Consider the following 15691-nt stretch of genomic DNA (forward strand, 5'->3'; position numbering starts at 1 on the left):
GGACGGTGCCAGGCAGCGGCGTGATGCTCGTGCCCGGTGTCAGCGCTGCGCTGAGCACGTCCCCACGCCGGGACAGGGCTGCAGCAGCCCCTCCGTGGGCACCAATGCTGCCCCGCAGGGCAGCCCAGTGACACCTGCCCACAGTCAGCCCCTGCCAGCTGTGTCCCAGGGCTTGGGGACTGTGGAGAGGACACGGCGAGGCTGGGGACACCTGTGTAGGACAGGTCCCCGCTGGGTGACCTCGCAGCCCTGCCCTCCCTGAGGCTGCTGCCTGCATCCACCCCAGCGCTCGGCCCCCCCAGTTTCTTTTCCTGTTAAGTGCAGACGCGTTCCCGTAGCAGGGCCGGGGAAGGAGCAGCTCACTTCTTTGTGCGCCATCTGGGAACGTGGCTGAAAACCTTCCCAGTTCCTACATGCACATTTTTTAAAACTTGTCTCAGTTGTGCTCATTCGCTGCTGCAGGAAGAAGAGCATTCCCCTCCAGCAGCCGCAGATGAGACAAACTGCACAAGTCCTTCCCCAGCGCTTAATTACATCAAGCAGTAATTACTGTAATTCTTTTCAATTGGCTCTAATAAAGTTACAGCTTCACTCCTGTGTCAAGGCAGCAGCTCACCGCCTGGCCCCCATCGCCACACAGCACGGAGGAGCTGCTGGGGAGGGAACTGTGCCGATCTTCCCAGTACCAACGTCCTGGGAGCTCTCAGGAGAGCGAGGGAAGCCCATGTGGGGAGAGGCCAAGGTGTGAGGCTTGGCTGGGCGGTGTCAGTGGCTCCGTCCATCCCCAGGCGCCCTGAGCACCGCTGCTCTCGCAGCACGAGCTGCTGCTGCTGCTCTCAGTGTGCCCCCTGCATGAGCCTGGATTCGTCTTCACCCTGGAGGAGCAGTAAGCCGTGAGCAGGAAACCCAGGAATTTGCCCCAGATGTAAAAGCAGATCTTTGTTAGGGTAATAGATGGAGACCTCCGTTCAGACACGGCTCTGGTGAACAGCAGCAGCTCAGGAGCTGAGTATCGATAACCCAGTGCCCGGCCATTTGTAGGGCAGCACAGGAACTGAACATCGGACTTAACATTACCCTAAATCCTCCCTGCTTCTGCAAGGTAGGGTTCTGCTTCCCCACCAGCTGCTGACAGTGCATTTCTAAATGGACCAATTAAGTAAGTTTCATCCATTACACATTTACCCTGATGCGCCTCCCCTCCGCAAACCCACGCTCTTCTCCCGCAGGAGCAGCGCAGACACAGTGAGAGCGGCTCCGGGTCCTGGCTCAGGTGGAGCCGCATTAACTGGGTGCTGACCTGGTGCCGAGGAAGTCTGTAATATAAAATCAACCCATGTCTACTCAAAGTCTACATGGATATAGATGTCCGTTCCTCTTAATATACAGATTTTTATTTTTTAAAGCCAACTGATGGAATTTGGGGGGAATAATGCATTTATTTTGAAGAGAGCTACTGAGCAGCCCAGGGAATATAACCTTTAAGACAATTATATTAAAACCAGGAGAGAAAAAAAAGGTCATATTGCATAAAAGCAGAAAACAATTACAAATAAGACAGAGGATCTGCAACGTAGCTACTTCATTAACCCTTGACTGCCAGCGGGACGAGCTCATTAGCTTGCCCTTTTAGGTAGATGCCCGATCGGATGTTAAAGGCTTACAGAAACTGTTAGGAAATCCAGCTATTTATCAGTTATACTCAAGAGGCTGAAATGCTTGGAAGCATAATAAATTCAGCAAAATTATCCCAGTAACTATTTAGTCTGATTCTGATCAGCAATTTGGTAACCTGACAGCAATAAGCTTGATATAGTAAATTGTAAGCTGATCAAGATAAATCAAATTATAACTTAAACACTGCCAGCGACTGGCTCCCAAATTTAGTTGCAGTTAAAAACATTAAATACAGAACAGGCCTCTTTCCATTTTAATGGATGCTTTACAAGAACAACAAACAAGACTTTGACCTGCTCAAACCTTTCCTCGGGAATGCCGGACTTTATTGGTAAGTGTAAAACACACTGAAATTCATAAAATTTAAATAAGACAGCAAAATTATACCTTGTAGCTACAGTTATCACAAATAATGTATAGTCTAAATTGCAGCGTGAACAAACATTATTTGCTGGGCTCCTTCGCAAGCCCAAGGCAGGATGCATAGCAATTATTAGAAATGAGCACAATGCCAATTTGCATCTGAATGCCGGGGAGGGGGAGCGGGGCGGGCTGCAAGCACGCTCCATTCACAGCACGACAATACACCGGCTGGTAAAAGCAACTTTATTAGTGTCCCGCAGCAAAATACATTAGTAATTTGTAACCAGGCATTAAAATTCTCATCTCGTGTCATACAAAAGTAATCGGTTTCCTTTCGTGACGCATCGAGTGTCTCACCGGATTGTCCCCCGCGAACACGACAGCCCCAGCACAGGGCCGGGGTGAGGCACCCACGGGCGTGGGCTGGGGCTCAGGCTCGGGCAGGGAGCAGCAGCAACGCGTGGCACGGGCAGCACGAAGCCATCCCGGGCCCGCTGCCCCTTTCCTCGCCCCCAGCCAAGGCCACCCCGGCTCCCCGGGGCCAGGCGAGCGCTTCCCCAGGTGCCTGCCAGGCGTGAGCATGTGGCTGGGGCAGCGCAGCCAGCGCCCGCTGTGTTCCCATTCTCCTTACAGCGTACAGAGCTAAGTCCCTCTCCATCCCCAGCAGGAATACACTAATACATACAATAATACTTTTTTTTTTTCATTCTCGAGTGAAAAGATCTAATTTTTCCCTCTTGATCACAATGCAAAACTGCAGTCTCCAAGCAGAATGATTCAACTATCAATGTTAACTGTTAGTGTTATTGTAAAACCCTCTTTGGTTATAGAATATTTTATTTAAAGCAAGATTATACAAAATATTTTTCAGCTAGAAATACACCCCTGAAATCTAAAAGCAATCTAAATTAACACACTCTTGTAAGGCTGAAGCTATATTGAAAGGACTTACAATTTGAGTATTTCCCCACATGATCTAAACCAAGTTATCAAAATTATATTAAGTAAATACATTTTGAGGAATAGTAAACTTTTGAAAATCCTTAGAATATTAAAAGTTAGAGTTCAGGAAGTAGCAGTAGTGGGCTAAAGGAAAAATAACCAACAGAGACACCGCTTTAAATACTCTCCATAGCCTTGAATTCACTGAGAGCCTGCACCGGGTTAACGTGCTTTTTCTGGGACGCTCTTTTGATCTTGGTTTGGGTCTCATCTTGTTTCTCCCTCTTGACCAGGGGCTTCTTCTCCGGAGCCTTCATTTTCCAAGAGACGGCGGGGAGGTTGAGCGAAGCCATTCCCTGGGACTTCTGGTACTTGGTGGATGCCACGTAGGAAGCCTTCACGGTTTGCACCACGGCGTTCATCAGGTTCTTGGCTGCTTGGATCAGAGACATGGCACTGTCCACCTGCCGAACATCAACGCGAGAGTTACCCACTGTTAACATGCACACACGCGGTATTCCAGAACACACAATGGGCCTGGGGTACATTTTGTATGAGCACTACAAGTGACTGGGCTTTCTTTTGAAATCTGAGCTTCCGACCTCAAGGCAGTGCTTTTCCTTTGACACCCCGCGGTGAGGACCTGCCTTGTGCACCAGGAAATAAAAAGAGCAGCATTTGCACATTATCTGTGCCTTTTCCATATTCACGGCAATTGAAAAGATTTGTATGCCGCTGTTTGCTTTTGTGACTAAGCTTTAACAGTAGCTTATTCTCTAATGAAATTAATAAAGTCGTGGTAATATCTTAATCACTGGTAATAAACATTTAAATCACCCTCGAATATTAAGTTGTATTAGAAAGGAAGGGATGTAATTGTCTCTTCAGGCCGAGGTGGTTCCTGATCGACAACAGCATTAAAATGAGAAAAAAAAAGCTGTGCTTGCTGAAGCTTTGGTGTGTGGCAGAGCGACCAACGGGGAGGCTGGCAGCAGGGTGCAGGCAGGGGGACATGAGGGTGCCAGAGCCCTGCTCTGCTGGGTGACAGCACCCAACCAATGAACCTAACCCTCATCGGCAGCCCGGGCAGTCAGGTGAGTGCCCACCCTCACCTCCCCGCAGCTCCATGCCCTCAGCAGCAGCCTCCACCCGCTCCCCCACTCACTGATGCTCCTGCTCGATGATTTATGACCCTGGCTGAAAAGCAGCCGAGCGCCAGCAGAGATGGCACGGAGCACTTCCAGCTGAGCCTGGCCACCAGCCTCGTCGGGAGATTTGGGTCTAAATGCTCAAAGGCAAAGGGAAGGACCGCCTCCAGGCTCGGGCAGGAGCGTTTCAGTGCAGGAGGCGGGCTGGGTCCCCAATGCTGGTGGCCGCGGGTGCTGTGTCTGTGTGTGTTTGGTGCCATCTCAGCTGCCACACGCAAGATCAGGACCTGCGGCGTGCGAATGCCAAACAATCTTTGGCAGGATTTCAGCATCTCTGCTCAGCTTACACAAGAACCCGGCTGCCTCCATGCATTTCAATTCCAGCACTGAATGCATCTCAGGAAGATTCGGGGGAAGATCTCGAAGCCATGGCTCCCCCAGCAGCAAAGCCGATGGAGCAGGGGCTGGTTGCTTTGCATGGCGCTGGGACCTTCCCTTCCATCACGCCCTGTTCTGAGCGTGACAGCAGCAGATCTGATCCGCACCCTCCAGCAAACCAGTGTCATCTGCCTTCCCTGCCCCAGCCATCACGCTGGAAAACACTTTCACTGCATGTTACTAGTGCCATGATTCTTCACAGTGGGAAGAATCGTGTTAAACGCAATGAAAGCAAGGAGGTGCTTTTCTAAATGAACTGCCAGATTGCTCAGGGTGCAAGCTCTTACTGCCTTGGTTATAGCTCTGCTTCCACAGGATGTTTGCTGCATCCAGATGGGGGAGGATGCCAGCGCTGGAGAGAATTTCACTTTTAGACAGCGCTTTCAGAAGTCCCTGGATCAGCCTCCACAAGCAGGTCTTCACCTGATAATCTGACAGAGGCTTAGCACCACTACTGGCAGCATCCAGCCCCAGTGGACAGATTCGTGGAGAACAGATAAAACCAGGAGATTAGACTACAGATGCCAGCCTGTTCATATAACTAATTTATGGCAGAAGGGTATGTAAATTCTAAAGACACTGAATAACTGCAGTAAAACCCTGGAGTACATATTATTGCATAATGACACATCTACGGCTTTGACAGCACAATGCCTTCAGCCTTGCAGATAATAGGACATCAGGCATGCAACAGAGCTGCACAGCAACACATGTTCCAGCACGTCCCATCACTCAGCACCGCGGTGCTGGCAGCACGAGCGTGTGGGGCTGGCAGGAGGAGCAGCAGACGGCCAGCACCCCGCGAGGGGCCCATCGCTGCCTCTGCAGCTCCTTGTGCAGACCTCCCCCAGCTACAGCTCTACACCTCGGGCCTGTCTGTGGGGAGAAAGGGGCTGTAAGTCGAAGGATCTGAAGCATCTGAGTGGCAGGGGGTGGCGACTTCTGCTTGATTTTAAGGATTCAGACAGCAGGCTGGGACTACCAGCCCCTTCTGTCCCTTCTCCGAATTTCCTGCCTCGGTCATGGCAAGGATGGGCAAAAGCACTGGAGGCCACACGTGACTGTCTAGGGCAAGGAGGAATATGCCAGAAGAAATTAAGAATTTAGTTCTGCTCTCCTCCCCCCAGATGACCCCAAATAGATTCCTCTTTGGAGGAAGCATTTCATGAAGTACAGTGAAAAAAATTATTTGCTAAGTAATGGCTAGAATAAGGAAGCAGGCTGGCCTACGGCAGCTTTCAGCTGTCATAAAACAGAGCAGCCACTAAAAATCTCTGCACTCTTCAGGGCAAAGCTACTTTGAAATATTAACATCTCTGGAGCATTTCGGGACCCCAGCATGTTCCAAGGCTGTGCAGACACATGGGGTAGGGTTAGCTGTGCTGATTAAAGGGATTTAACCTCACTGAAAGTGAAAAACAGTCTGAAAAAATGGTAGATCACACAGAGGTAAAGTGAATCTGCTGAGCATGGAAACGTGAAGTGTTTTTCTGCATTTCTGTGTTTTCCCCCTTTCAAACGGTAACAAAACCAGTGAGGCAGGATTACAGACTTGGCATGCACTGAAACTTGGACTGAAAGCCCCAAAACACCTTGTTGATATTCTGTCATATTTAGCAGAATAGCTTAGCCTGGAGTAATTGTTACCCCTGGAGGACAAACCGCGTGAGGCAGGCACGCCACAGCTCCTACGTACCCCGGACACAACCAGCTCCCCGCCGAGGTTCTGCACTTCAGCCTTCACTTTGCTGCAGATGTTCAGCTGGTGGCAGTACAGGGCGATGCGCTGCAGGTAGGCGAGCAGGTCCTGCTTGCAGGCGGAGTCAGGGCACTGGAAGGAAAACCAAAGGTGAGGTTTCACTCGGAGACCGTCAGAACCGGAGCTGAACCACTCAGCGAGAAAGCAGCCAGGTGCATGCGGTGCCGGTCCGGACAGCACTGCGCTTTCTGTGGAGCTTTGGTTGCCAAAAGACAACCAAGCAACACGCAGGCAAAGCTGAACGCACACAAACACCTCCAGGCAATGAATTCGGCCATCGCAACCCCAGCTCCCTGCGAGGACACGGGGGGTGCCCAGCCCTCCCAGAGCAGGGTCACTGACTGCCAGAGCCCTTCCCGTACATGATGCAGGACACAGCAGCTGTGATTTGACATCCAGATCTCAAACTGCGACTCACAGAAGTTACTGAATCCAGCCTCAATTCCCAGTCTTGAGTACCTGACGCTAGCAAATGATAAACCCACCAGTTACTTGATTATATCCCACAAAACAGATATTTCCCTGCCTTCTGCTCCCGTTCTGTAGCGGTGTGGGAATGAGATTCCTCACCATGACATAAAATGTTTCAAGTGCACGCCGAGGCACTCAGCCATACAGACGGCAGAAGTCACTGTGCCAGCTGAGCAATTGAAGCCTCAGCGGTTCCAGGGGCTGCAGCACAGCTCGGAGAGCTGCCGTCCCCAGCCCAAAGCAAGGACCGTCCCTTGGCTGGCAGCTGGATGAGTGATGAGTCGGCCTCGTGCTGGGTTTTGAAAGAGGAGCCCAGCTGAGGGGCAGCCACAGTCCCAAACAGCTCTGCATGCCTAAGCCCAGGAGGTGCCGAGAAGCCTTTTGCTGCCCACGCCGGTCCCGCAGCCCCGTTACGCACGGGGGCGAGCAGCAGCCCTAGGGACAGCTGCCCACCTCGGGGCTGCTGGCACACGCGGGTGTGTGGAGGCTGGGGGATCAAGGACTGACGTGCCCTGAGCTCTGAAAAGCCTCTGCCCGTCAGCCTCCTGTGCTGCTGCTGATAAATGAACACAGGGGCGGCCGGCTCGGAGCCCCAGACATCGCCGGCTGTGCTCACCCAGGAGAACACATTTTAAATGACCACCCCTTACACCCCAACCTGGCCCCAGGCAGGTGGGGCTGGGGGCATGGCACTGCCAGCTCATGTGCCAGTTCCTCCTCTAAACATCTTCCTCACATCATCCCACCGGGCATCCACAGCTCCCCCTCCTCACAAAGCCAGCATCAGACCCAACAAGGTTCTGTTTTCTGCCCTAGGGCAGGCAGTGCTGTGCCCAGCACCACGGCAGAGCAGGAATCCAGGCAGCACTGATCAGGAGCAGGGCCAAGGCCAACCCCTGCCGCGATCTCCATCCTTCCTGGGTGGTCACGCTTAACCAGGAACTCCTCGAGCTCTTGCATCAGGGTCTTTGTACACAACCCTTTGATCACCCAAGGCAGCCTTGCCGGGCACTCACATACAAAATTCAAACACCTTTCCCTGGCCCCACGGCAGAGCCTGATGGCAAGCAGAGCACAGCACCCTCAGCTTTTCCCCTCCAGGCTGTGCTGGCCAGGGCAGAAAGCCCCAGAGCCGTGTGCTGGCTGAGCTCTGCAGAGCAGTGGCTGCAGTGATTTACCAGTGTCGGATGTGAGAGGGATGGAAGAGCCTGACTCTGAGCAGCACTCACTTCTTACTTGCTCTCCCCAGATTCTGCTGAAATGCAGAGAGCTGAGCAGACTGCGAGAGCTCTTCTACAAACACCCTCATTCATTGCCAAATCCCATCTCATCCACTACTCTCTGATGCAGCACAAGGCACCGGCAAATGAAGATTCATAATGGACATGGTAGGCTGGGAGGAATAACCTTAAATGTGGCAGCAATTTACTACTCCATGCTCTGCTCAGAGTCAGGTTTATCGCCTACCACCCCACAGCCTCTCCTCGCCTTTCAGAGAAAGGCAAAACCCCATCAGCAGCAGGGGCTGACCCCAAATTCTCACCATGGACCTCCCGTTAGCTGCAGCTCCGGCTCTACAAGACGGGTGCAGGAACCCAAGCTTCCCTGAACAAAAAGCCAGAAAAGAAGGCACCCGAGCAGACCCCTGCGCTGCCACGGTGCGCACAGGTGGGGCGACGTGAACCAAGCAACTGATCTGCTCCGGCAGCCTTTTAACTCTAGCAGCGAGGCAAGGGTAGGTAATAAATGCATTTTCCAGGGCCTGAACAAGTGTTTTTTAAAGCCAAGATGGTATTTCAGCAGAGCAGAGACAAAACAGCTGTATTACATGTTGTATGGCAGCCTGCTGAGCCGTGATGGAAGGCAGCCCCGGCACACACACACACAAAGCACCACCACGGGGCTGCGGGCGTGCTGCGACAAGCACAGCGACATGTGCGGAGCTCGGGGGGCATCTGAGCCCGTGTGAGCACGGAGAGGCTGCAATCACCTTCTTACTCCCAAGGAAAGCTACTGAAAACACCTGAGGTGGCTGCAGCTCGTTCCTGGGTGCGTTGTTTCCATCAGTGAAGTGCGAACTGCGGGTAACAAAGCAGCAAAGTTTACAGGTTAATTTCTTAAGTGAATCAGTATTAGTCAGCAGCGCAGGGTGTTTCAGAGGAAGTCCATAAACACTGCTGGCCAAAGAGCTAATGAAAAGCTGGAATTAGCATTTTGGAAAATGCTCTCCATCTCCCAAACAGCTCATCTAACAAGGCGAGCGAGTGGCACGGCCGTGGCTGGAGCTGCACGCTGACAGGCGCACGGTGCGGCACGGCGCGAGCATCGCTGAACGCCAGGTGCTTGATGGGCTGTGGGTTTATGGAAAGCATTTAAGGGAAGGCACTTTCCAGGGAAGAGTCTGCTGCATGTTTACCAATGGCTGAAGAAGGCAACAAAACATTAGTGGGGTAGTAAAAAATGGAATAGGGAATGTTATTCAGCTGCATAGATCAGAGTGACAGCACTTGGCAAACCACCTCCTTACCGTGTGTGCCATTTCTGTGAGCAGAACGGAGAGCTCAGTTCAAAGACTGATGGTGTTTGAAAAGAGATATATAACACGAGATAAAAGACAACAACAAAAGGCACCTGTGTATGCCTGTATAATCCCTGTTTCTACATAGGACCACTCAGAAAAACACCCAAAAGGCAACAATTTCCCCCCCGATTAACATGCTGCCGCAGAAGCCAGCAGCCAGGGCGAGCTGGGAGGCTCCCACAGCAGGGCACCAGCAGAAAGCTGTGCTACAGCCAGAAACAAGCGTGTTGGGGGCACCCCTAACAGCACCACCCCCTAAAGAAGCCCAAGGAGGACACGAGATGTCTGTGAGCAGGTATTTTGCATCCTGATGGCAGACCTTGCCAAGATGCTGCTACAGCCTCGGTGCTGGCTGCTGGCAAAGCCGTGCTGGCTGCTCCCCTTCACACCCAGGAGCTGTCCTTGACCCTCAACAAATGCACACACACATTCGCATCCCACCACCCGGCTGAGCTTCTGCAGAAGCAGAACCACTTTCTTCCTCCCTTTGTGCGAAGGAAAGGGGCAGGGAGGGACAGAAGAGCTCTCCGACGGTGTCGCTTCCTGCAGGCAGGCTCCATCCCCACACCTGGTGGCTGTAAGGGAGCAACCGCAGAGACTTTCTCACTGCTTTTAGGGTATGAGTGCCACTGTGATGCTGTGCAGCAGCTGGGCCTGGCACTGCTTGGTTCTAGATGCCGAGAGAAGGTGTGCAGGGGGAGCAGGTCTTGCTGCAGGCCGGGCAGTGGCTGTGGTTCTGGCGACGGAGCAGGACAGCGTGGCACCCAGCGCGTGTCCCCAGGCCAGCCTCCGTGCTTACCGACCCACAGGAGGCTGCTGGAGCCCTTAGCTGGGACAGGAGACACGGGGCAGCCCCTCAGCTCCACCCCAACGCTGTTATCAGGTAACTGGTAGCAACCTCCCACCGCTATCAAAGAGCAAAAGCAACCTTTTTTTAACTTTGCGAGTATTTCAACAGTGAGCGAAACACATGACGAATCGCTGTCTTGCTGGAAATCATTTTCATTTGTGTTGTACTCATAACTTCTTAACATTCTCCCATTCAAAACAAGCAGACTGCTATTTTGAGTGAAAGATGGAATACCTTTGGGGAAATTTGCAGGCTGATGGCTAGACACTTCTCAGCAGACGTGAAATACCTTGTGTAATAGCTTTTATGGTTTCAAAGGAAATGTGTCGTAAAACTGCCTGACAGCACAAGTTAGGAGCTCCTGACATGTGAACACGAGGGGTCATGATTCACCTGGTGTCACATGGTTAACAGGACCCAAAAACACCTCCATTCGTTAAAACCCTGTATTAGGCACAGGAAGGCATTAGTGCTCCACCAGAACGGTCGCTCTGTAAGTCCTCTGTGGCTGTCAGACAGGTCTGCACTAACAGATTGCTACAAGTTTCTAAAGAGTATGTAAGCATATCTAATGAAATATGCAGGCTGAAAGTATTAGGAGGGGATGGAGTTAGAAAAAACAGCTATATTCTTGTCAAAATGACTAACTGTACACTCCTGCTCGTATTTATCTTCAAACCTGTGCTTAATCTTTTATATTTGTAAGGACTTTATGTCTACTAAAAGCAACCATTTAGCTCCCCTTCTATCTTTTGACATGGCTCAGTGCGGAAAACCGTACATCAAGTTTGCATAAAACACATGAATTAAAAAAAAAAAGCATTGTAAACCTTCAGCATAGGATCTCCTGAGATCTATAACACAAACTGTTCCTTGCTTCATTTACCTAAGGTAGCAGTGACACCTGATTCTCCCAGAAATATGGTTGTCAAAATGCTGTAGCAAGGAGACCCATTTTAAAAACCACTTTTCAACTTTACCTCCTCATCAAACACCTCACCGCATCATTAATATATTCGGGTGAACACAACATCCTCTGGATGCAACACTTAAGAAAGATCTGCATTACGAAGATTTACTTCCCAAGACAGCTTTAGTTGAAACCTTGTATTATGAATTTACATTCAAAGAAAGACCGAAAAGCAAGCAGGAGCTGTACAAAATATAGTTCGTAGTCAGTCGGTTATGATCTCAGACTTAACCTACTTGCATTTCAGGGTCTCCCTTGCAGGCAGAGCATTATTACTAATGCTGATGTCTCTCTGCAATTTGGGTGTGGGCTGAGACCAAAGGCGCTTTTGCTCAGCCCAACCCAGTTTCTGAAGTGGCACAGGACAGGCAGATGCATTACATCAAACCCCCAGCTGGCCGTACTCAGACCTAGAGAACTCTTCTCAAACACCTCGGTGCATAGAGCACAGCAACACGCTCCACAGCCTGGGACAGCCCAGCAAATGCTCAGCTCACTCCGAGCCTTGCTTAAGTCTCCATCAGCTCTGACTGGACAACGAAAATATACTAGAGAGCTTTGATAATCTGATCATTCGGTCTAGGGGGCATTTAAAAATTGTTTAATATTATAAAGCTGCCTCAGAAATAATATTAAGGGTTGTGCAATAGGACACATGTAATAATTACAGTATTGCCTACACAGTCTTGCCATTGCTTTGGGAAGTACTCAGGCATATTCTGAGCGTGACAAAAGCAGCTTGAATTTAGTTTCAGTCCTGTTCAGTTAGAGAAACTGGCCTAGATACTATGTGACATGAAGCAGTGTTGTCATATTGCTACCTTAAAATGGTAGGTGTTTGATTTAAGCCAGGGAGCTGCTAGTTTCATTGCTGGACATATTTAACATTTTGCACTGCTTAGGGTGGCAGGAGAACAGCTAGAAAGAAAAGACTATTAGACAACTCTGAAAAAATCAGTTTAAAAAATAAAATGAAAAACCTCAAAACTAACCATATATTCTTGTATTCACTATGTCTGCGGTGCTGAAAGATCTCCTATTGCTCATTTGTGCTGGAGGGTTATGAAAATGAATTGTGACTTACATGGTCAGCAATAGTCCGTCCCAGCTTGTCCATCCTTGACCCAGCTTCTGCAATCTTCTTGGCTGCACTAATCACATCTGATGTATTTTTTAGTGGACCTTTACCTCTGCAAAACAGAACAGAGTCTACCTCCTAGCACCAGAAAAGCAGAAAAATGAACAATACACTGCTGTTTCTACTCCATATTACACTGGCAGTGCACCCGACTGCGCGAAGGTTGCACAGCAATAGGCAGGTCACCGGTGTGACCATTACAGCAGCCTCATTTTCCAGTCAGTTCCCACCCCTCCACCCCACCCCCAGACTCTCACCATGTTCAGATTAAATCTAGGAATAAAAACAACTTGAATTTTACTGTTTCGAGCAACCTAATTATGATGAGAGATAACATTTTACAAGACAGATTTGTAATTTGCATGGGATGCAACATCAAGTTTAAAAAATAGTGTTGTATGAAGTCTAGTAAATGGATTTCAAAAGGCATCAAAAAAACACTCTTTCTTTTGCAAATCACTGTACTAGGAACTATTTCTGTAGTATAGCAATATCAAGAAGCCCATAGAATTTAATGTTTTAAAGAACTGAGCAAATATATATATACACTCTTTGGGACAAAAATCGCCCTTAAGGAAGAAAGAATGGCAGGAAATAACTGTATGTATCTATAGATCAATTTAAACAGTTATTACCACCCAGTCACTGCATAGTAATGCATCTCCCAAGTTAATACACAGGCTTTAATAGGGTAACATTTAAAGGAAATTATAAGAAGTAAGACTCTTAAGAGCACTTGCAAAATATTTCACTGAAGGATCACCAGCTCAGCCAATGCTGAGACAAGGTGGTGTGTGCACAAACTAGGACTCACCTGGTGAAGTCTGTCATTTCCATCATAATCATACACATTTGTTTTGCCAGAACAATTATATCATTACCGCTGTCATCCCATTTTGATACTTCAGCATCCAATTTACTCTTTTCTTCCTGGAAGCTTGCTACTTGCTCAGCAATCTTAGCTTTTTGCTCTTGAGGGAGCTGAGCCATGATAGCCTGAAAGAGAGAGTTTTCTCACATTTCCTTCTCCAGCTGCTTGTAGAAGGCTTCTTGGAACATTTCACTAATAACCAATTTAAGTCATGTAGATGGGGGGATAAAATTTTAATAGCAACCCTCTACCTAGAGGGTTTACAGAACTATTTCCTTCCATTTCAAACACCAAGTTTATGCTGTATGCATTACTACCAGCACCAGAGAAGAAAAAGTGCCCAGAAAGACAAGTTGACATCTGAAACATGGGCACTGCATAGTAAAAGGATGTGCAAGTTTGCCACATGTTGCTATCCCTCAAAGAAAAACTGCATGAAGAGGAGGGACTCGCCTTTTCTGTAAAATTGAAGAGTTTTAAAAGGAAGATCCACTTGGGTATCTTTCAGTGTTGGAATACACAAAAGAAACATTATGAATCTCTTTCCTGCAAAACGCTCGAAATGCTATTTAGAAGCATGCACGCTGAGAAAAGACTAAGTGAAAATAAAGAGTATGTGCTTACTCCTGAATAAAATCTATTACACCAGGTTTACAGCCTGTGTAAGTCTCAGTGCCCTTGCCTTCTTAAATAGTAGGGGCCTTCATGCCTCCAGGAGCACACGAAAAGGAGTCTTAGGATGAAAAAGCATCTGGCAGCTGCAGTACTAAAAAGTAAATTAGAAATGTCTGCATTTAAATAGAAGGGGGAAGAGGGATATAGGAGTAGAGTGCTTGCCCAAGGAAGGAGAGCATAAAAACCACTCTGAGTTAGTGTAATTCCAAAGCCAATGTGGCAGAAGTTTGATAAATAAGGCCTCACTACTCCTTGGCTGGTTTCAGACCAAAAGAGCCTTCTCAAAAATCTTTCATGGCACTTTCCCCAAGAGGATAAAATTGTTATTGATCCAGAAAGGAACATGTGAAATAAAAACAATACGTAAGGCCTGCTTTTCCCTCAATGTACCAATTTAAAGTTTTCGTCTATTAATGATTATATATTGCATATCAATGCTTTCATTTTTAGCAGTCATAGGGAATGTGGTTAGTTTAAATTATTTCATTTTCAGGCTGCTTCGAACATCATCTTGATTAAATGCTCAGTGGCCAAACACATGCGTAAGAAGACATTTTGTAAAAAATGCCTGAACTGTAAAGTTATCTGCTTCTTGCCCAGAAATTTAGCATTTGCCTGTTGTAAAAAAATGTTTGTACAATGGAATTATTTGCCCCATATCTCCCTGCAAAAACTCACTTGCCTAACTAAATGGCAGTGCCTATTACAATGTCTGAAGCCAAAGTATCACGTAGTTCATCGCTATTAAAAGGATTTTGATCTTTCAGAACATTCAAGGTAAAATGCAGACAACTGTGATGTCCATGAGACCAACACTGCTACATTTCTCTTAAACTCCTTTTCAGAAGACAATTAGAAACAGAGAACGTCTGTTTTCTGATCTAATGCTTTCACCAAAGAAGGTAAAATAAGTTGGATTTTCAAGGCAAGCTAAATTGTTTCTTGAAGGTGGGACACGCTTAAGTAATACTCAAATTTCTTCCTTACCCTTGCACTTTGTCCAGCAATGAGCTGATCATCTTCAGTCTGAATGCTTGTTCTGCTTCGGACATCAAAATCCTCAGTCTCAAAGTCAGAATCATCCAGCTCTTCAGGAGTCTGAGAAAAGATAAATTCAGTAAGAGTCAAACAGATTAAATGGCTCTAAAAAGCAAAGAGAGAATGGAAATAAGTTCCTGTAAAAAATATTCAGTGTTTTCAACAAAAAAATTAGGACCATACCCAGCTTATCAATGTGTGACTATGTATACGTGACTGCTCCGGTTAAAACATGATAGGGATCCCCAAAATTACTGAGCAGTAACTAAACATCTGACATTTGTCAGAGGACACTAATGCACTCAAGAGTTGAAAGACACACACACACAAAGCCTTTACAAAATGAATCTCGCTATTCGTGACTCGGTTAACAGTAAAAGCCTCACCTGACATTGTGAAGCTAAAATTACATGCAACTTCAAGCCCTGCTTCACAACCACAGATGTCTTCTTTAGCACAATTATGAATCAAAGCATCGACTGAATTAACAACAGACAAAATATATCGAAATTTATTCTTATCCCCCAGGAAAAGCTTAAAATTTTTAGCTAGTAAGGGCCAGCTTTTATGCTGTAGGCTAAACTCATCTGACCTAGTTCCTGCTTGCCTTGAATTTATTTTTGTTACTGCCAGTCTACAGCTGGCGAAATTTTTATAAAGCTTATCAGTTTAAACAGCATGTTTGTTAAAATACTACATCTTTGCCTAGAGTGGCACTTCATGACAATTTTGCAGAGCTGGATCAACAAAGAACTTCACTGATAAATGCA

General features: G+C 47.9%; 1 protein-coding gene across 1 annotated transcript in view; it reads right to left on the bottom strand.

The window, feature by feature from the left end:
- Positions 1 to 2269: 2269 nt before the first annotated feature.
- CTNNA1 (catenin alpha 1) overlaps positions 2270 to 15691 on the bottom strand; it is a 111916-nt gene continuing 98494 nt past the window's right edge. The window contains exons 14-18 of the mRNA XM_027468651.3: positions 14871 to 14981; positions 13152 to 13333; positions 12284 to 12389; positions 6265 to 6399; positions 2270 to 3446 (exon numbers count right to left, since the gene is read on the bottom strand). Coding sequence (XP_027324452.1) covers positions 3159 to 3446; positions 6265 to 6399; positions 12284 to 12389; positions 13152 to 13333; positions 14871 to 14981 — 822 coding nt within the window. The 3' untranslated portion in view covers positions 2270 to 3158. The remainder of the gene's footprint in view (positions 3447 to 6264; positions 6400 to 12283; positions 12390 to 13151; positions 13334 to 14870; positions 14982 to 15691) is intronic.

This window comes from Anas platyrhynchos, chromosome 14, assembly GCF_047663525.1.
Source record: "Anas platyrhynchos isolate ZD024472 breed Pekin duck chromosome 14, IASCAAS_PekinDuck_T2T, whole genome shotgun sequence".
Taxonomy (NCBI): Eukaryota; Metazoa; Chordata; class Aves; order Anseriformes; family Anatidae; genus Anas; species Anas platyrhynchos.